Source organism: Tyto alba, unplaced genomic scaffold (genome assembly GCF_018691265.1).
Source record: "Tyto alba isolate M040663 unplaced genomic scaffold, T.alba_DEE_v4.0 Super-Scaffold_40, whole genome shotgun sequence".
Taxonomy (NCBI): Eukaryota; Metazoa; Chordata; class Aves; order Strigiformes; family Tytonidae; genus Tyto; species Tyto alba.
This window is the reverse complement of record NW_024881316.1, coordinates 27,920,990-27,942,173: the sequence shown is the minus strand read 5'-3', so window position 1 is coordinate 27,942,173 and position 21,184 is coordinate 27,920,990. Positions and strand designations below refer to the sequence as shown.

The window sequence follows — 21,184 nt, the reverse complement described above, 5'->3', positions numbered from 1 at the left end:
GATGGATTTATTTGGAGATCCATATTTGTGTCTACAAACATACTTCCAGCTATTTCTAGACTCTGTTAGGAATAGTCTATCAAAACCCCTTGTTGAACTGGAAGCTGTAATGCAGCTAAAGGCTGGCTGTGTAGGCTCTTCTTCAAACATGCATAGTGTCATAAACTATTATTTTTAAATGTAAATCAGGTGTATTATGATGACTCGAGGATTCCAAATGCAGCTGCACACAGGGGGTTCTGTCACTACTGGGATCTTGTTGTCCAATAGTAAACACCAGCACATCCCTGTTTCCATAGTTTAAAATCAAAAAGACACAAAAAAAGGTTGAATGCGGAGGTAGGGATATAAAACATGGTTAATTTGATAGGGAATCATAAGGAATTTACGCAATACTAGGCTGAAGTAATTACTTGTTTATTTCAGAGACATAAAATAAATTGTGACCGTTCAAATGGTATTATAGAAATGGTGATGGACCGATTTACAATTGACAATGAAGGTACCTACACAGTACAGATTCAGGACGGAAAGGCCAAGAACCAGTCTTCATTAGTTCTCATTGGAGATGGTATGTTCACTGAAACACTGAAACTTTGATGAAGAAATGGACTTTGGTTACTCTTTGAGTAATTTTTGACTAACTAATTTTTCATTAACCTCTTCTAAAATTTAGCATTCAAGGCAGTATTAGCTGAGTCTGAGCTACAGCGGAAGGAATTTCTCAGGAAGCAAGGTAAGACACAGTAGATTGGTGATGTTAGGCCCAGTTTGCAGTTTATGATACATCTCTGGTGAATACTAAGTGCTTCCAACTTCCATTGATTTCATTAAAAGATAAGTACATTGCAGTTTGAGGAGACATTGAACCCTTGGTGGATCTTATTTTCCAACATTTTCATATGATACATGAAATTGTGACAGAACTTTTACTAAGTAGAGAAATAGAGTGGGAGTCCTTACAAGAGGTTATCATTTCTCAGTATTCATGAGAAGTGTGCCTACTGTAGGCTCTGATCCAACAAAGCATTTCAGCACATTTAGTTTTAAGCATACAAATTGTCCGTTCAACATAATTGACAGAAGAGTAGACAGCATAGTGTCAGACAAGGAAAATTAAATACCTAATCCTGTGGTATCTGTCCAGGTAAAATTCCAGGAATTAAATGTATATCTGTTGCATAGTTGCTATACAGTTACAGAGTTTGTTATATACTTGTTATCAATATTGTTCGCAACTGAAAGTAAAAATTGCTATTAGATTTCTAATTCAGAATTTTATTGCTGTGAAATTCTTAAAAAATCTGGTTTGAGCTCTAGTTTGTAAATTTCACTTGGCAAGCACATGGCTTTTAGGATGAAAATAACATTAATAATGAAAAGCAATTATTGTAAATAGCTTAGGTAAGATTCTGTACATAAGCAGTGCAATTCTATTATTTTGTATTTTCTTGGGGGTGGGGTGGAGAATTTTTTTTTTAAAATAGACTTAGGAAAGAAATTATACCATTTACAGCATAAACTCACAAGATCTTTCAGTTCTTAATGATAAGTGAAAGTCTGGAACTTCGCTGCCTCCCAGGTCTGGTTACAGCAATTATGGGCTCTGATCCTGCAGACAGTAAATCATATAAATTTACTGACTTGAGTAACCACAATAACTTTAAAAAAGCTATGTATGTCAGTAAATTTACTTAAGAATATATATATCTGTAAGATTGGAATCTCAGTGGATAAAAGGAGTATTTCCAGTTCTACTTGTAATGATTAATACATTTTTAAACTTTATATAATTTGGTCAAATAATGCCTGGCATGGGATTTTTGCTTTGAATATTTAATTGGGTGTTTGGATATATTTGTTTATTCTCTATTTCCCTTTATATTAAATACATTGTTTATACACTTGTTTGTAGCTTCTCTGTTTCTTTCTTATGCTCAGTTGGCAATTGGGCATAAACTTAGTAAACTAATGGGCCTTACTCACTGTTTTGCATTTTGGAATACTACATGACATCATACAAACAGAGATGAGCTTCAGGTTTCTAAGATGTACTGTAGACACCTGGGTCAATAGGAAAAAACTTACTGCAGAATTCTCCTAGTGCATGGGTAGTTTGGGAATTCCCTCTCATTGTTCTGGTGTAAGGTTGTTATAATATAATTGTCAACCTTTTTCTTTCTTTCACTGGATCTTTCTGGTACTCTTCAGTTTACAACACATGCTTTAAGACAGTTTTGTTTCTTAGGTCCTCACTTCTCAGAGTTTTTGTATTGGAAAGTTACAGAGGAATGTGAAGTTTTACTTGCTTGTAAGGTGAGGAAATATACTTGAAATAATTTGTTCAAATGTGTTGATTAAAAATTGAGGTAGGAAAACGTGAGGAAAGATTTTGATATTTTTAAAATTAAAAGTTTCATATTATTTTTTTTGATTATTAGTTAGAAATATTTAAAATAAAAATTTCTGATTTACTACTGTCTGGCAGTAGTCTTCATTAAAACAAAAAAAATTACAAGACATTTCTAAATGTGTTAGGTGGTATAATTCTTTATAATATTTATGAGCCATAATTTAAACAAAATATTCAACCCCTAGTGGTCTTTCTTCCTTCCTTAAAAAATAGACACAAAAAAACAGAGTTCAAATGCTTTCCTCACTGTTTTCTGATTTGGAGGTTTCTCTACCAAAGCATCTGTTATTTAATCAAATGTTACCAAACATGTAACAAAGGCTTCTAGAATTATAGTTATAAACTATGATTTTTATTATATTTGGCTAATGACTTTTGAATCTTAGCTAATGCTAATGTGCACAGAATGAAGAGTAACTTGTGCTATTAACATCTTTATATGCCATTCTAAACTGATATATTTTCCTTTTTGTTGCTCCTCTAGAGTGACAAATTAGGGGTCTGAATAACCAAGTTAATTAAATTCAGCAGGCATCAAACTTCTTCATTGACTTTTCCTGTAATATGGACTGTTTTGTATTAATTTTCTCCACTTCTTTTGAAAAAGTTTTTGGCTTTTAATTAGACTAACTTGAATCATTTATTATGAACAATTTACATGCATATCTGTAGGATTTGTTTCCTTCTTTTTTTCTTCTCACTAATTAGGAGACCTTTAACACCAACTTATCCCCAGGAGAACTGTCCTGGGTGGTGAAATTGCCATTCTGTGTGCCCCCATTTTAGGGCTCAACGCTCATTAACTAACATGGTACCTTTGCTGGTACTGAGCTTCATAGCAGGAGTACTTTATAATCTCAACATATATTTGCCTCAGGCATGAACTCTGCTTATCCTTTCATTCACATGGGGAATTAACTGTTGCTGAACCAGCCATACTAGTGTTAATTCTCTACAAATTAATCTGAAATTACCCTTTTTTTCATTGACTGTTGAGTCTGTTTATAGCACTGAAAATGTGAAAGGCTAAGTGTCTGATTATATGCTTTACACCAGCGTACTTTTTGTTCATAAGGTCAGAATATTTCACGTAAATGAAATCTAGGATGTGGGCTGTTTGCACACTCATCATTTTAACTATGCCATTGACCTTATAATGTTTGTAACTGTTAGTATGTGACTGGCCATTAGGTTCACATGATACTGTTGTTTATGCCTATTTAACTGATATTTGTACGTAGGAAGAGTTTGAACAATAAAGCCTGGATTTGTCCTATGAACTTCACATACCTGACATTCAAGTTAGAAGTGTGGCAGCCCTGCGCTATTTCTGTGGTAATAAAAACATCCAAGGAACAATCTCTGCCTCCCCAGACCATATCATAGCACTTGGCCCAAGTATCTTCTAAGGTCTGATGAATGCTCCTGTGCAAAAGTAATTGTCATGAGTGTTTTTACCTCTTGGAAGACCCTGGAATAATGTGAAGGAAGTACCTGTAAGGGAACATTTTTTGCCTTGGCACTCTCAAGAACCATCATATGAAATAGGGGAATTAGGAAACCAGGCCAACTGGAAGCTTATGTAGGGCAGAGGACTGACTGCATGATCCAGGTCCATAACAGTAATAATGAACAAATACTGATTGTGTTATAAAAGAGTATCTAAAAAAAATAATATACGCTACCTCATGTACCAATCATTTTCTGATTAGACCTGACTGACTTGTGATTGACTTAGTATTTAATTCTGAAATAGCTGGGATTGATGACCTTGTTCTTTGTATTGTAGTCCCTGCATGACAGTGGGACAGGTTTGTCCATCTGAATGATAATTTGATGGTTTGCTTTTTACTGTGTGTTTATTTTTCTTCATATGCCAGCATTTACTATATTTTTTCTTCAAGAAGCTACTTGTTTAACTGCATAACTGCATAACTTTGACCCCTATTTGTACTGTCTGTTAAAAGCAAGATTTTTAGTGTATGGCTAAGCAGCAAAAAAGGTAACTTTTCATAGTAAATGTCAACATGAAATAACTTCGGCACTGCAAATTGCATGTGTCTGTAACTCAGTCTATTTATTGTCAGATTGAGTGCTAACAGTCATTGATGAAAAATTGTTGAAAAGCATTAAAGGCTTGTTCCTTCAGGCTTTGTTCAAATAAAATTGCCACTCATGTCATATGACTACAGGAATAGCCACTTTGTAGTTACTGGTAAATGTAAAATGCTGTTCACTTTTCCCAAGCAAGGTATTGCTTTGGTCCAGGTTGTGATCTCAAATACTCTGTCAGAGATCCGTAGCACCATACTGGTTATTAAGCAGCAATATATGTGATTAATTTGAGCAGGATTTATAGAGATGTACAGGAACTAGTGTAGGAAGTCCTGCTATTTGTCTAGTCACCTCTATATAGAGCTTTCATAGAGCTGTTCATCTATGGAATGACTTCTCTAATGTGAAAGGGTTAGAAACTGGTGCATGTTTTTTCCTCCAAGCAAGCCACCTGAAAACTATCGCGGGTCTGTATTAACTTCTGGGCTGCCCTCTATCCATTTGTTCAGTTCTTTTTTAAGGAGGCCTTTTAAAGCAACTGCCTAGGGACTGAGAAATGTCCTGCCAGCTCTGTCCTTTTACCAGGGCCACACTGACTGGGAATTCAGGCTACACACAGAAATACCATTGCATTTTTGTGATTTTTTAGAAGCGTATGGGGATAGCAATGTCAAATAAACCATAGTGTTTCTTAAAGAGAGAAAAAAAAAATATACTGCCAGGGTTTCTAAAAAGAGCTGGGCTTTTAGCTTCTTTGAATTCACAGTTTGAGGTCATTCATCCAGTGATATTTTAAGTGTCACCAATACACAATTTATATTCAAAATTATAGCAGTACTTGAGGTTTAGCTGTAGTCTATTTATGCATTGCTTAGATGAATTGATGCTACTACAGCACAATTCTGGCTTTCAAGCAACTTCTCTGCATTTGCACTATGTTGTTAAGCCCCTTTGTGTTGGGAGAGACTGCTGTTTGTAGGATTCCTCAAGTCTTTGTACTTCCCATAGGACACAACGTAGTAGAAAAAAGGATTTCTGGTGCAGCTTGTAATTTTGAAGTCTCAGTTGCTTTCAGAATAGTAATTTCAGTTGCTCTCTGCAGTTTATCCCTGAAAGACGTTGCTTTGCTAGCTGGGATAAATCTTCAACTTGGATGGAAGACTCTTTAAGATAGGGTCTAAGTTCTGTGTTACAGCTCTCCGGAGATGCATGGCAAACACAAAAAGATAAAGGAGAGTTCAGCAACTCTAATTTCAAAGATACTTCTCACCGATACCTCTAGACAAACTACAACCACATAGCAAGGGTGCAAAATCCTTTAAAGAAAGAGATTGACAAGATTGCCTTTAAGGATTTGACAGGGCTCTGAAGATGTAAGCTGTATACTTCTGACCAGCTCTGTGCTGCAAATAAATACTGTAGGACTAAGATTTGCTTAGTAGGACTTGGTTAAAATTTTTTTTTTACTTAGCTTTATTTGACATGTGTTATAAAAAAAATGGCTTCTTGTGTTGAAAGTACCTGTGTGACTACCTACAGTGTGATACCATTCTTCAGGACGTAGCAGGGCTTATGTGTCTTTTCTGTTGTACAGGTTGCGAACACAAAGAAGGAGACTGTTTTCAAGTGGTATAAGGATGGTTCTGGGCTTGATATTGATGAGGTGCCTGATCTGCAGAAGGGAGAATGCCACCTCAGTATTCCCAGGGTACAGTATCACCTACTGATTAGAAATGACAGCTTATGCTTGACATGCTATAGATTTGCCAGGCAGAGCACTAAACCAGCTATCATGATTTCTGTTAAGCATTTTAAGAAAAAGGATATTTGCTATCCTTCAATTAGCTGGTGAATAACTAACGTTAGTAAAAGAGTATCTGCTTTTGTTATCAGCTCAGACAGTTCATGCTTAAGTTGCTTCAGCATCTTACATGAACTCTATCTTGTTCTTTCTTACTCCTCCTTAACTTTTCAGTTTGTTCAAGCACCTCATTTCTGACAGTGATTCAGTTTTATTGTCTAAAATGAATAGGTTTAAGATATATGGCTTCTTAAGATTCATATTTATGCAAACAGGATAACCTAACTTGTGTCTGAAGCCTTAGCTTTCATAGTTGCTGCATTTGTCAAGTACCAAAACCTCCCTGAATCGAGTTTCCCTGCTTTTACCATAATGTGCATTCCATTTAACTGATTTATTTATTTTATTTATTGGTTTCATAGTCTTCTAATTTCCTTCCTTCATTTCCCTTGCAAGAGGATACTGACTTTCCAGTGATTTAGTTTTTCTTGAGTAGACTATTTTGGGGAGGGTGATTTCTGCTGGTTTTGAATTACTCATTACTTGTCATTCAATTATATGATGTTTCTATTATGTTATACTTACTTATGGACTCCTATAAGTCTAAGACTCAGTTAAATAACCTCCAACCTATATATAATTATTTATATATTTTCATTCATGTTTAAAAATATGTTAAAATAAAACCACCTAAAACAAAATCCCCTACTGTCTTTAATACAGTATCACTGTGTTAGATTTTAAAATGTAAGTTTTCCAAGGGTAATGAATTAATTATTTACTTAACATAGATATAATCTGACTGCAGTTACTGCTTGAATGAAAGCTATTGAGTTGATATTTAGACAGTTAAAGGATATTGATCTGTTGTTATGCTTTACATTGATTGTTTAAAAACTAGTAATTGTTTTGGTTGAAGAAAAATTGCATTTCTAAAGTTTGTGTGGGTTGAACTTGTCCTCTGTTACATCTTCCTATACTACTTGTCATTTCTACTGGGCAGGATCAGTCCTGTTTTTCATTTTGGAACTAGAGAAAAAACATGGTTTCTCAAAGCAATTGAACCAAAATCAGAATATGTTTTAAGCTTCAGAACTAATTACAGCTCCATAAAAAAGCATGCACAAGCCAGTCAAAGTTTCCATCTCACCTCTGATAAGATTATTTAACCAGAATGCAGTACAATGTATGTTTGATTTAGAAAATCATGCAGGGGTTCAGCAAATGTAATATTATCAAGTTTGTCAGTAAACATCTTGCGTTTTCCTTGTAGCTGTCTCGCAAAGATGAAGGGGTTTATAAGGCGACACTATCAGATGACAGAGGTCATGATGTATCTACACTTGAATTATCAGGAAAAGGTAACATTCAGTTTACTATATTGAAATAATGATCTCCACATGTTCTCAAGATGTCAAAGATCTATCCTTGCAAATGACAGGTTAGCAAACATTTTTGGAGTCCTTTGCATTTCAGTCCTCTTATGTTATAGAGGCCTGAACTGCAGATCACCAGTTTGTGAGGGGTGATACTGTTGCTAGATTAATCTCTAGCACTCTGACAGGCAAGAAACGAACTAAGTTTCTAACAAGACAGACACCCCCTTTTATGTTAGATCGTTTGTAGAGAGCTTACTTTCTCTCAAATTTGTTAAGCTTTAATGTCTACAAAACCCCCTAAAGTGCCGAAGTGCTGAATATGTTGATGTGGGACTGTCAGTGGGGACAGAGAGTTATTTTGATTGTAAAATCATAAAGCTGTTTTGTGGGTTAACTCCAGTAGGCTGTTCAGCCACCACATAGCCACTTGCTCACTCCAGTGTGGTGGGGGAGAGAATTGGAAGGGGAAAAGTGAGAAAACTCATGGGTTGAGATAAAGACAGGTTAATAAGTAAAGTGAAAGATGCACATGCAGGCAAAACAAAATAATGATTTAATTCACTGCTTCCCTTGGCAGGCAGTTGTTCAGCCATCTCCAGGAAAGCAGGGGTCCACTACACATAATGGTGAATTGGGAAGACAAGTGCCATAACTCTGAACATTCACTTCTTTCAGCTTCATATGCTGAGCAAGATATTATATGGTGTGGGATATCCCTTTGGTCAGTTGGGGTCAGCTGTCTCGGCTGTGTCCCTTCCTAGCTTCTTGAGCCTCCCCAGATCACTCTTTGTTGGGGTGGGGTGAGAAGTAGAAATAAAGGGCTTTCAAGATGTGCAAGCTCTGCTCAGCAATAGCTAAAACATCCCTTTGTTATCAACACTGTTTTAGTCACAAATCCAAAACACGGCACCATACAAGCTGCTATGAAGAAAATTAACCTTATCCCAGCCAAAACCAGGACAACCTCCATCCCTTACTCAATACCATTTATGTCATGTGCAGGCCCCACACTATCCAATACATTCTCATTAACCGCCTCCTCCCTTCCTGTCCTTTGATATATGCACAGATATCACTCCCTTAGTCTATGAATTTTCAAGTAAGGGGCATCCTGACCATTGAAATAAATAAAGGATATAGTAGTTCTACATCTTATGGTCAGGGGTCCTTATAGCTTCCAGAGACCATACTTCAGGTATGACAAGATTGTGCTGTGCTGGAAATGTACAGTGAAATGCTTATTTAGAGGACTCACAGTGTCCAGTTCAGTGGGTCCAGGAGGCTTTGAAACTGTAAACCAGGAAACCCCCAAGAACTGAAGTGTTAAACCAAATAGTGGGTCTCCTAAACAGTGGAGTTTGCCTTGAAACATAAAGGAAAACCAGAAGTTTAGCATGAATGTGGCCCTGGAAGACTGTATATGGTATGGGGCAGGTTAGTTCAAGTTCAGTGCACATTGGCACTGAAATGAAGATAAATGTAAATAAGGGTAAAGAGAATTTAGTCTAAAATGCACCGATGATAGGCATTTAAATGAGGTTTCATATGTTATCAGATATCCCAGTGAGTTACTGTAATTCTATGTATATTTAAATTTGTTCCATAAACAAAAAAAAAGTTAGTTTACTTCTGAGTCTATAGCAAAGACTGATCTGTTGCCAACATAAATGATTTTTACTCAACTTTGGTAGAGAGAACTTCCCAGGTCTTCTTTGCTTAGGTCCCACCAACTAGGCCAAGGCGAACCTGGATTCATCACACCTGCATATAGACATTTGACCCAAATAATGAATATTCTTTCTGTGTCCTAATAGAGGAAAAAAGACATGTTCAAAAATTAACTCAGTTTACTAAAGATCTTAAATTTTAAATTTTTTCAGTAGGTTGGGGAAGTACCTGAAGTAAGAGGAAAAGATTAATACCACACTGAGTTCTTAAGCTGTGGTTTACCTCAGAAGGCTGTATCATCACTTGATAGTCTTTCAGACATTTTTTTTCTGTGTAAATTCTGTCCATTATTCTTTCAGAAAAAACATCTCATTTAGACAGTATAGGTAATATAACCCCACTTTCCCAGACATCTTTAATGTAATGTATATATAGCATGTAATTCATGTCCTCATGTCAACATCCTGGTAGAGGCATATTTGAGTTGGCGGAGGGATACAGAATTGAATCACAATTTATTTTGTCAGAGACAAAAAATGTGCAGACATAGATCAATACAGACCAAGTGTACAAGTAGTATTTTCTGAACTTCATGCATTTTGTTGTCTTCCCTATTAAAAATTCTTCAGCCTTGAATATGCATTCTTTGGTCTTGAATGTGCATTCTTCAGATTATGGTGCTTCTTTCTTTCTCTCTTTCCATCTTACACAATGACACTCAATAGGATTCTTCTGCTATGAAAGAGTTCCCCACTCTTCTGCCCTTGTCTCCAGGATTCTCCCCTTCTGCAAACCTATCAGCTCTGTGATATTTCAAAAGCTTGATATGATACTTGGTTTCTTTCACTTGTTGTTAGAGGTGTTTACATTTCTCAAATGCCATCCTACAGGGAGCAGGTGAAAACTGTTTTCACCTAGAATGTGGTAATTTCTCTTTCCACCACATTCTCCTTTGAATGTGAACAATCCAGTTTTAATGACCTTTTATTGTTTCTGGCCTGAGGGATACAAAGACAAAGATTTGACAGCAGACAGCTGACTGCACACAGTGGAGATACTGAGTGACACAGCACAGAATTCATTTGCTGTACACAATCTCCAATTTGTCTCATACACCTGTTGCAATTTTAATGGTTTTCTTTGCCTAAAGATGTGAAGATTTCCCATATTGCTTTAATTAAACTGAACATAACAAAGTTATATTCTGATTGAATTTTGATGGTACTTATTTTTTTCTTCTCTCTTTTTTTTTTTTTCCTTATCTTCAGTGTATGATGATATAATTTTGGCATTGAGTGGAGTCAGTGGTAAGTAAATGCCATCTTCTATTTTCATGTGGGTTTTTTTATGTTAAAATAATCTGAGCCTGAGGCAGACAATTTTTATTTTAAGTGGGAAATCTCTGGGAGTCATGATGCTTATATTATGGACATGTTATTAAGGGTCTGAATAGACAGTTGACCTTGTTAATTGACATTATTAAAAAGGAACAAAATAATATTCCACCTGGCTTGTTTGGTTTAAATACTGTGACAGCGTTGTAATAACAATTTTCTTTCTACTTCCCATTAGTAAGTGAATCTTGATACAGAAAGAGATTCTGATCCCACTCCCAGTGAGAACTTAGTAGGCATTCCACTGAAAGAACAGGAATTACACAAGAATAAAATTTCTGTGCAATTCGAATCATGACACTACCATTTCACAGCAATTACATGATTAGCTTATTATTTCACAATGGATCTTGCTTGTCATAAGGCTTGTAAGTAAAATAAACCCATAAATTCATACTGAACTTTCACCTGGTATAAATCAGAAGATCTCCTTTGAGAAGCATGAACAATTGTCTCTTTGTGGCATGTGAGAGCCATGGCCCAGATTCTGATTTTTGTTTGTCTTGACAGTACAAGTAGTCCATTTGACAGTTTACTGTTCATTCCACTATCTTGTTTGAAATGCATATATTCTATTTTATGTAGGTAAGTCAGCCTCTCCACTGAAGATCCTTTGCACTGAGGAAGGAATAAGGCTTCAATGTTTCCTGAAGTACTACAATGAAGAAATGAAAGTCAATTGGTCTCACAGGTAGATGAGAATATTTTTTCAATTTTATTTGAGAAAAGATGCTATCTTTATGATTTATGATTTACTATTCTGTGTCATTCGTTTAGTAACTGGACTACATTAATGAATTTATCTTTCCAGTACTTCATATTCTCTTTTCACATAGACAGTTCAAAAAGTAAAAGAAATATTAAGGGACTTGTCCAACACCTATCAGAAGGGCTGTCACAGACAGGAAAAAAGAATCTACAGTATTCCAGCCTCTTATTCAACACAAGATTGTTTGTCTGCCACTATATTATCTGGGTGGTTCAAAGACAGCAAAATATTCGAGCATAGATTTCTATTCAGGGCTGCCTTTTTCTTAAATGGATGAAATTCTCCTCCAGTACTAGGTGAATACCAAGCATCTGCTCTCACAGTTTAATAAAAGCCTGTATTAAGAAAGAATTATATTTTTTTTCAAACTGATACTCTTAAGTAACCCAAAATTTTTCAATTCTGTTCCGCTTCTTTGAAAAAATATTCAATGAGGCACAAAATACTTTGAGAATAGCCCTCAGAGCTGAGAACATGACTAAAAATGAACTTTAAAGTTTCCAGTAGTTTTCCACCCTCATGTTAAATTAATCTTTGACTTTGGAGGCACTCTATTCACCTGTGTATTTACAGTTAAATGTGTGTCAAAATGCTTTGATATGTCAGGCCCTGATTTGTTTGAAACCACAGGTAAAGATCGGAAGGATTTTAAAACTCTTCAAGTGGTTTCAACTTTCACAATTCTTGATGGCCTACAAAGATGACACACAGTGAACTGATCTGACTTGGACAGGAAGAGTCTGGTTTATCAGCATGTTGTCCTAGTTTTGCAATGCTGTCCAGCCCTTCATTTCTATGAAGACAGGAACACAATGATTGTGTCAGTGATCAGCAGGTTCAGGGAGTTCAAGAACACTTCTGCAAGGGTGTGCAGCCACATTTGTAACTCAAGCTTTGTATTCAGTGTTCTGCTCCTTTTTTCAGTAAATGTGATACTAATGTGATAGAAAGGAAAAAAACATTTTTTTGCCTCTGCCTTTTACTGTATCTGCTTGAGTTTTCAAAGTACCTTAGTCCATTCCACCATCCAGTTCACAGACATATAAAACTAGAGAATGGTACATGACTAATAAGGAAATATGAGCATGCATATTTATATTTACATATAGACACCTCTCCCCCCTCTAATATTTCAGATTTTATAATGTCTTACACATTGACTGCCTTGAAGATCATTGAATACAGATTTTGAACAGATAAAGTTTCAATTCTTCTATTAATACAGTGATTAATAACCAGAGTTGTTAAAGCTAAAACAAAGACTTAAAGAAACGAACAAACCTCCCCCAGCCTTTCCAAACCTCCTGCTCTTTTAAATGGGGTTCTAGCAAATCTTACCTTAGAAAAATGAAAGGCTAGACACTCCATATTTTTTTACTGTTGCCTGCACATCATGAAACATACCATGTAAATTTCTAGCTAGCTTTGAACTATCCACTATACTGCATAGCAGGGAACATAATACAAGTCCTAAAGCCCACATGCATCATCCAATCATAGCACATTGGGGAATATTATATGCAGTATTTTCTAATATATTGTAGTTTCTATCTAGCTATCTAAAACTCAATGCAGTCATCTTACAGAAAAGGAAATAGTAAAAATTCCTTTTCCCTATGTAACTGTAGAGATGTGAAGCCAAATCAGCCCTGTCTGGGCAAATAAAATGACTGATCAAAGAGAATCTAATGCTGACTTCATCTGTTAAAAATTCCAGCTAAAGATGCTTGGGCATGAAGGATGAAAAGAACTTTAGATATTGAGTGAAAGAGGAAAGTTCTCTTCAAACCATTGAAAGTCATCTGATTTTTATGCTCTCATTAAATAACTTCTTCTATTTCCATTCTTTATGACAGAATATGGATGAGAAGAACCTCTGATCTGAATCAGTATGGCATTTCTTATATTCTAGTTTAGGAAGTGATAATAAGTCAATATAATGCCACTGTTTTTTAAAGATGTGTTTTATTAATTATATGCAGTTAGGAAATCTGTTTTTTGTGTTGTTCTTAAAAAAAAAACAAAAAACAAAAAAAAAAACCCAAAAAAAAAAAAACAAAAAAAAAACAATGGTGTTTTTGGCTTGAATCAAGAATAATTATTTCTATGCAAATATTTTATTCTTTTCTTAATTGATTTTTGAAGTTAATGAAAGGCAACCATTTTTTCCTCATCAGAAAAGGTTATTTGCCTCTAGTTTACTACTGTGATGTGTTCTACATTAGTGTGTATGAAGTGTACAGAGCTCCAAAGTCATGCACCATTTTTGCATACAGATATGTATGTGCATATAGATATAAACACAGATTGTGTATGTGGAGAGAAGAAGAATGAGAAGAGGTTGAACAAACTAATCTTTGGAATGAAAGCTCAAGATAATGGTTCCAGTGTAATTCACACCCCTAGTAGGAAGATAAGAATCTTCTGGGAAATTGCTCCCACTATTTGCAATTTATCTGTAGTCTGTAGTTTAGGAATATTATGCTATCCTTTGTAACTTCTTATAAATAATATCCTATGAAGAATATACATGAAAAGAATTTTCAAACTCCTTTCTATTTGTTTGTTTTTGTTTTTGTTTTTGTTTTTGTTTTTGTTTTTGTTTTTGTTTTTGTTTTTTTTGTTTTGTTTTTGTTTTTGTTTTTGTTTTTGTTTTTTTCCAGGGAATCTAAGATTTCTTCTGGTGAAAAGATGAAGATTGGAGGCGCAGAGGATGTTGCCTGGCTGCAGATACGTGAACCCACTGAAAAGGATAAGGGGAACTATACCTTTGAAATCTTTGGTGACAAGGAATCCTACAAACGCACACTTGATCTGTCTGGGCAAGGTATATTTAGAAGATCATAGTTATATGGCAATATTTCATGAATTAAATAGAATTTACTGGCAATAATCAGAGGAATTACAGTAAAACCAAAAAACCTTTGGTCAGAACCATTTGTAGTTTAGTTGTATAACTGATACAAACTTTCTAGTTTTGTATCTACTTTCATCACCAGTGGCATTAGCTTTCAGGGGTTTGGTTTCCCACTTTGCTACTGTGTAACACTGTATGGGTTTTAAAAGAGCTTTAACATGGGTATGTATTTAAACGTTTACACTGAGGCCCAAGTGCAAGCAATGTTCATGGCCAAAACCTCTCAATTGTTTTGCTACAGCTTTTGATGATGCGTATGCAGAATTCCAGCGACTCAAGTAAGTGCTACATCTTTTGCATTTTAATTCTATAACAACAGTGTCTTTACTTGAAGAAAAATAAAATTATTAATAATTTCATTAATAACATTATATATTTATCTTCCTTTATTCCTCAACAATTTTAGGGCAGCTGCTTTTGCTGAGAAAAGTAAGTCCATTTTACATTTTATTAAAGGTGTTCTACAATATAGTTTAGTGTTCTTTTTAAAGCATCCATCATGATAGGTTGCCATAGTTTTCAGAGTTCTGTGGCTGCAGAAAACCCCTGTCAGTACAAAATACTGCAATAATAATAGTAATTTATGGATTTATTTGTTTTTAATTCCAGTGGCAACCTACTAAAAATTTTACACATTTTACAAGCCTCCTCTGTATCTTCTTGTGCCTGCAGAGGTGTTGTGAGATGTGAGCTTCTGGGTGTCAGACATGGAGTTGTTGACTCTGAAAGATGCTGCTGTTGATGCTGAATATTGGGATCTACCTACTAAATAAAAAATTATCTGCTAATGCCTGTTGGGCAGTGCTTGCTGAGACAGAGATGGGGAAGAAGCTTGGTACTGTTAGAGGCTGTAGGAATTCTGGTACTTTGATATCAGTTCCCCTGGTAATGACAAGATACTTCTGCCCACAAAGAGCATGGCAGAACAAATTTTCCTTAGATCTTAGATACCACCAAGGGGCTAAAAGGATCCTCCTTGCTTTGCTCTGTGCCCAAAGCACAAACTGTCAAGCTCAGCAGTAGCTTCAAGGTTGTTACATGTATCAGTTTAGAATGCTATAACACAATACCTGGTAAAGAATTTGAAGGGACTATAAAATACGTGAAAAAGATATAACACAAAATATCACAAAAATGGTATTATTTTACATTTAATTAACCTGGTAGTACAGTTTTTTTTAAAGATAAGTCCAAACAACAGCTGTGACTAATATGCCACCAAATTATAAAATCATTAAGAAATTAGTAACTTTGAGATCTAAACTTCACATAGTCCACATGTTTTTCTTTAACTCCTAGATCGTGGTAAAGTCATTGGTGGTTTGCCTGATGTCGTTACTATAATGGATGGAAAGGTAAGTAAGGACAGTTTTTGCCAATGAGTCATGCTTGCTTTAATGGCAAAAGGGGGGGGAATGCAGGAGGTTTTGTAGAAGCTGAAAGTAGAAGGAGGATAATTTCAACCACCTAATAGTAGTCATTTAATTGAGACACATGCAGATTCTAAGTAGGCACAGGTACCATAAGCTGGCTATACAGTCATAGGAGGCACAGCTTAATACAGGTTTTAGGCAAGCAAGAACATCAAGAAGAGTTGGTCTTGTACTGATTAGGTAGAATCTTCAAGTTAACTGCATACTCAAATCTGGGCTGGCTTTCAGATCTGTGTACTGAGCAGAACAGTTCAAGGGGAGAGTCCACTCCTGCACTGTGGAAGAAACTGGAGGCAGTAGGAAGCAGCCATTCTCTGAGAGCCAATATAACAGAAACAAAAATTAAGTCCTGTTCTTCAGTGTGCCAGATATAGACTCTTATGGCTGGTATGGCTGGTAAGAGTGAAGGAATGTAAAGAACCTTCTTGGGTCAAGGGCCTGTACTCTCCCCTCTTCCTATATATTGGCAGGTAGGCTCATTATATGTAATTATGGGAGATTGAAGGCCAGTGAATACTCTTTTTTTTTTTTTTTTTTTTTTTTTTTTTTGACATCAGTAAAAACTAAATGCCCAGATAAAAATTCAAAATTAGTAAATGTTCACAAAGTCCTTTCCTAAGTCAGCTTGACTGGTGGAGATGAAATTTCATGATTCTAACTGGTGTCCCTCACTGAGATTTTTATCATGGTGGAGGGGGTTCTCATGCAACCTCATCCCAAACTCTCTAGATACTAAGACAGAAGCAGAAGACTATTAGTCTGAGCTGCTGTTAGTCCTTGAAAGAGTGAGGAAGTCCTGGAACTCAGTCTCTCCATCCTGTGGATTAGTCCCAGACTCCAGACACCCAAGCCTTCAGTCCAGGAAAGACAAACTCCTTTCATCCTTCCCACACAGACATCAAGTCCTTGTTTCTTTCTCCTGAAGCAAATCCTCTTCTGTTGGGTGCCCTGTCCTTCCCAAGGTGGGGGGGGACAATGACTAGGTATTCAGGCTGGGAAGAAAAATTACTGGAGAAGAACAGGATACAAAAAAAAAAAAAACAAAAACAAAAAAAACCAAAAACAAAACCAAACAAAATCTGCAGTATTGTGCATAGTGGAGGTACTTGGAAATTATTATTGAGCACTTCTCACAGCACAAGAGCTAAGGAATGCCTAATTACATGATCATTACAGACTTTAAAGAATCAAAAGGAAGTATTTTTCAAGTGGTTCATAATTAATTTGTGCCTTAGTACCTTAGGCAAAAATAAATTTGGGTCCAAAAAAAGAAAATAGGCAATATCATGAAAAGAAGTCCAGCAGGGACCATTAAATACAGTGCTCGCAATGTAATCTGTGCTTATAACCAATTTAAAAGCCACCAAATTGTGGAAAGCAGGAAGGTATACTGGGAATAGGATCAAACTATTCATCCTTGGTATTTTTGTATACTGTATTAAGCAGTTGCTTTTGACCTCTAAAAGGGTTAAGTGGACTTTCATTCCATGTATGACCAATATCTTAAAATAGTCTAATTGTAAGGAAAAAGATTGGTGAAGTCACCCCTGACTGCATGCACAGACTAGCTGGAGTTTCTTCATACAGTCATGCCCTAAAAGCTACAACCTTAAATTAAGGAAATGCTACGTAGTGCATTTCCAGAAGTAAAAGGCTTCAAAAGAGACCTAATCATGTGAGGGTTAAATAACTGAATGTGTGAAGAGAAAATCTCTGATTCCTGAAATCAGGCAAAACAAATAGATTACAAGGTAATGAAACTTTAAAATCACCTTTAAATTAAATATGAACAACTACCATGCAAGAATTGTGTGTCAGAAATAACTATACAAAAAAAAAAAAAAAGAAAAAAAAAAAAGAGTGGAAAGTTTTCCTCATGGTATAACTACACAAATATATGGACACAAGACAAAGCTTTACTAGTGCTTCTTAAGAGACTACAAATGATTTTAGGTCACATCTATAATTTAATAAATTAGAACAGACCCAAATGATCTAAAATGACTGTGGAATATATCTGTTCTCTGGTAAGTTTTTAATATTAACTTAGGAAGGCTTGATTAATTATTATGGATTAATTATTAATTGTTCTTAAATGAGGTCACTTTTGAGGGCAATAGTCATGAAATGTTGCCTGAGTTACAGAAAGGATAGTAAGATTTAAACTTGTGTTATTAGACATTAGTTTGATTTCCTAAAATTTTATTTTTGTGTTTGCATCATTACTCCTTCAACTATTTTACAGTAAGGTTAGTTAACTTTACATCCTACATGATATCAGTGCTTTAAGAGTACTCACACACTTAGGATGTCAACAGTTTGTACCCAGAGCATGTAAATTTTCCTTCAACATTCCCCTCTGACTTTGGAGGCATGTAGTATGCAAGACTGCTTCTATTTGTGAACATACAACACTTTGATCACTTAAATTTTTTTTTTCTCCCCCTGACATATATTGCACCTATTAGGGTCATCATCATTCAAGAAAATTATTGCATGAAAACATGCATGTGTGCACACAGACAAACTTTCTCTGCTCTAAATCAGGACTTGGCAAAACCTGAAGTGGAATGTGGAGGGTAGGGAATATAAGGAAGCATGCTCATATAAACTATCTTTCTTTTTTTTTTTTTTTTTTCCCCTAACACAATGGTGCATATGTGAAATTCTTAAGGTGACTTAATTATCTAGGACAGAATTTTGGGCAGAATGAGTTTCAAGCAAATGTGGACAAAGTAGACACTAATCAATGCAACTTCTCAGATGATTCCTTCATTTTTTCTGTCATTACTGTACATAAATACATGAAGTTTACATACATATACATATGACAGTCAAAATGGGGTTCAGCAGTAACTATATAAAATTTTGGAAAAATGACAATGATAATTTGATGAGCTTCTTCAATCTAATTTCAGTCCTTTGAAAATATCTGAACTACCAGGATGACCTACTATGTCATATCAGCTATTCTCTGAATATCTATATGTGCATGTAACACTTACAACGTTTATATATTATTTATTGTTCATGAGATATTTCCATTTTACTAGTCAGCAGTATGTGGAATCAATGTCCAATGATTCATGTTATGGACTACTTTTAAGTGATTTTTTTTTTTTTATCATGTCAAGAAATAACCTCAGGAGGCGTTGGTCAGAAAAGATTTTCTCAGTTCTCCTCCCTGTTGTGTACAGGGAAACTTCAAGGATGTTTTTAAACCTATCATTGTCTGGACCTCATGTCAGACTAATGGGCTGTCAGGAGTCTCCTGCAGGCAGGACTGCAATGACAGTCCAACTTACCATCTTCAGTCACTATTACCCTGAGGCTATTACTGCATAACAGTCACTGGTAAGATGGTGGAAAGACTGAATCAAAGAAAAAAAGTAACATTAGGAACTCTACTTTTCAGTCCTCAAGAACACATTATCTGTCTAACTAGGAATAAGAAGTGCCTGAAAGCAATATTGAGAATATTCTGGTTAAACAAATCTGTCTGATCCTCAAATTACTTCTTTTTCCCTCCTTCAGACACTAAATCTGACCTGCACTGTGTTTGGAAATCCTGACCCTGAAGTGGTTTGGTTCAAGAATGACAAAGCCTTTGAACTTAATGAGCACTATGTATTTTCATTGGAACAAGGGAAATATGCCAGTTTAACAATCAAGGGAGTGACCTCAGAAGACTCAGGAAAATATAGCATCCATGTCAAGAACAAGTATGGTGGGGAAACAGTGGATGTCACTGTAAGTGTGTACAGACATGGTGAAAAAATGCCTGAAATTAAGCCTGGCCAGCTTGCTAAACCCAAGCCAATACCACCATCAGAAGAAGTCCTCAAACCTGAGGGCAAGGCAAAATCCAGTATGTAAAGCTTGACACTATGTTTGACAAACAGAATACATGAGCTGTAGTTGAGGTATTCCCACATATAACTAATTGGTAATATCTTAAGAGAAACTGAGCTTTTAGGAATTTGCTTTAGGGAGGTAGCTGTGCTATGGTACGGTACACATCTGCAACAATCTCACTTTGAATATGTAATAGGGTGAGATTTGCAAATCATAAAAACCCAAATATCTTCCAGAGTTTTCCATATTCAATGGCAAGCTACACAAACCTACAGTAAACCTCCATTTCCATCCTCACCAACCCTCTGCAAAAACCCAAACAAACCAACAACCCCTTGAGAACAAATGTCCCATCAGTAAAGGTAGTGAACTGCAGTTAGATACATATTCAGAGATGGTTCCTGCTTTGTTCCACACACAGTCCCTTTGGCTTTGAAGCCTCTGATCCTGTAAGTCTAGTGGCTAGTCTCTATTTAGTACTGATACTGTTGTTTTATAGTGTGACTTTATCTTTGGTAGACTTTCACTGTTTACTTTTTGAAGCATAGGTCATATGGTTGTATTTTGTTTTTCTTGCTTTGTGCTAATAAAACTTTAAAAGTCACCTTTGCTACTCACTGCTCCAAATCACACGTAACTAGATCTGTTTACTCTCTTTCATTGTTTAATTATTGCTTATTGCGCAATTTCACAGCTGGTGGCATGCAGACTATTGACTTTCAATAAAGAATGCAAATGATGGTTAATCACAGTCACTGGGTGGCACTTGTGACATTAATTTTACTTTTTACAATACAGGTCAAGATGCAAGCTTAAACTGGTAACAAAAGACATGTATACAATTCAGTTACTTAAGCTAATTATGTCTTTGATTCTCCTCTGTCCAAAATGAATAACAGAACTCTTCCATGGTTGAAGGGATGTTCTGCTAGGCGAAGATTTCAATATATTCTTATCATGAAACATTAAAATAGAATGGGCTTCAGTGAGATTGCTCAAATATCTGTCATACAATACATGATCGAGTGTTTGCAGGTCTGGCTTTTTCAGATCAGGTTCCCTGTTCAATAAAAGTCCACTTATCTACATAGATGAACCTTTGTAATTTGCTAAGCAGCTTGCAGAAAAGAGTTCTAATGGTAAGTAACACTGGTGATACGAACAGCCTGGATGCAGCCCTCCTCTCCAGTGACTTGTCCCAGTCTCTAGAATAAACACAAGGAAAATGGAGGACTGTGGGAGACAGGATGGATGAGTGGTGGCCTGGAGAAATAGCACTCTGCAAAATCTTCACTGGAAAAACTGGATGAAAGTGTTTGGCATAAATATTGGGACTGTAACTTGTGTTTGGGGGTCATGGCTGAAAGCCAGAGCTGAGTCTCTGACAGCCTCTGAGCTAAAGTGTGGAAAATATGGAAATAATTGTTCTGACTTTTTTTTTTTTTTTTTTTTTTTTTTTTTTCCCAGCAGACAAACTGAAAAAAAAACAGGAATCTCAAT

General features: G+C 35.8%; 1 protein-coding gene across 1 annotated transcript in view; it reads left to right on the top strand.

The window, feature by feature from the left end:
• Positions 1-20,438, top strand: part of MYOM2 (myomesin 2) — an 81,226-nt gene extending 60,788 nt beyond the window's left edge. The window contains exons 26-37 of the mRNA XM_009968107.3: positions 427-571; positions 677-736; positions 2,249-2,316; positions 6,063-6,176; positions 7,543-7,630; positions 10,585-10,623; positions 11,296-11,401; positions 14,143-14,306; positions 14,638-14,674; positions 14,803-14,825; positions 15,696-15,751; positions 19,364-20,438. Of these exons, the coding sequence (XP_009966409.2) occupies positions 427-571; positions 677-736; positions 2,249-2,316; positions 6,063-6,176; positions 7,543-7,630; positions 10,585-10,623; positions 11,296-11,401; positions 14,143-14,306; positions 14,638-14,674; positions 14,803-14,825; positions 15,696-15,751; positions 19,364-19,705 (1,242 nt within the window). The 3' untranslated portion in view covers positions 19,706-20,438. The remainder of the gene's footprint in view (positions 1-426; positions 572-676; positions 737-2,248; positions 2,317-6,062; positions 6,177-7,542; positions 7,631-10,584; positions 10,624-11,295; positions 11,402-14,142; positions 14,307-14,637; positions 14,675-14,802; positions 14,826-15,695; positions 15,752-19,363) is intronic.
• The last annotated feature ends 746 nt before the right edge of the window (positions 20,439-21,184 follow it).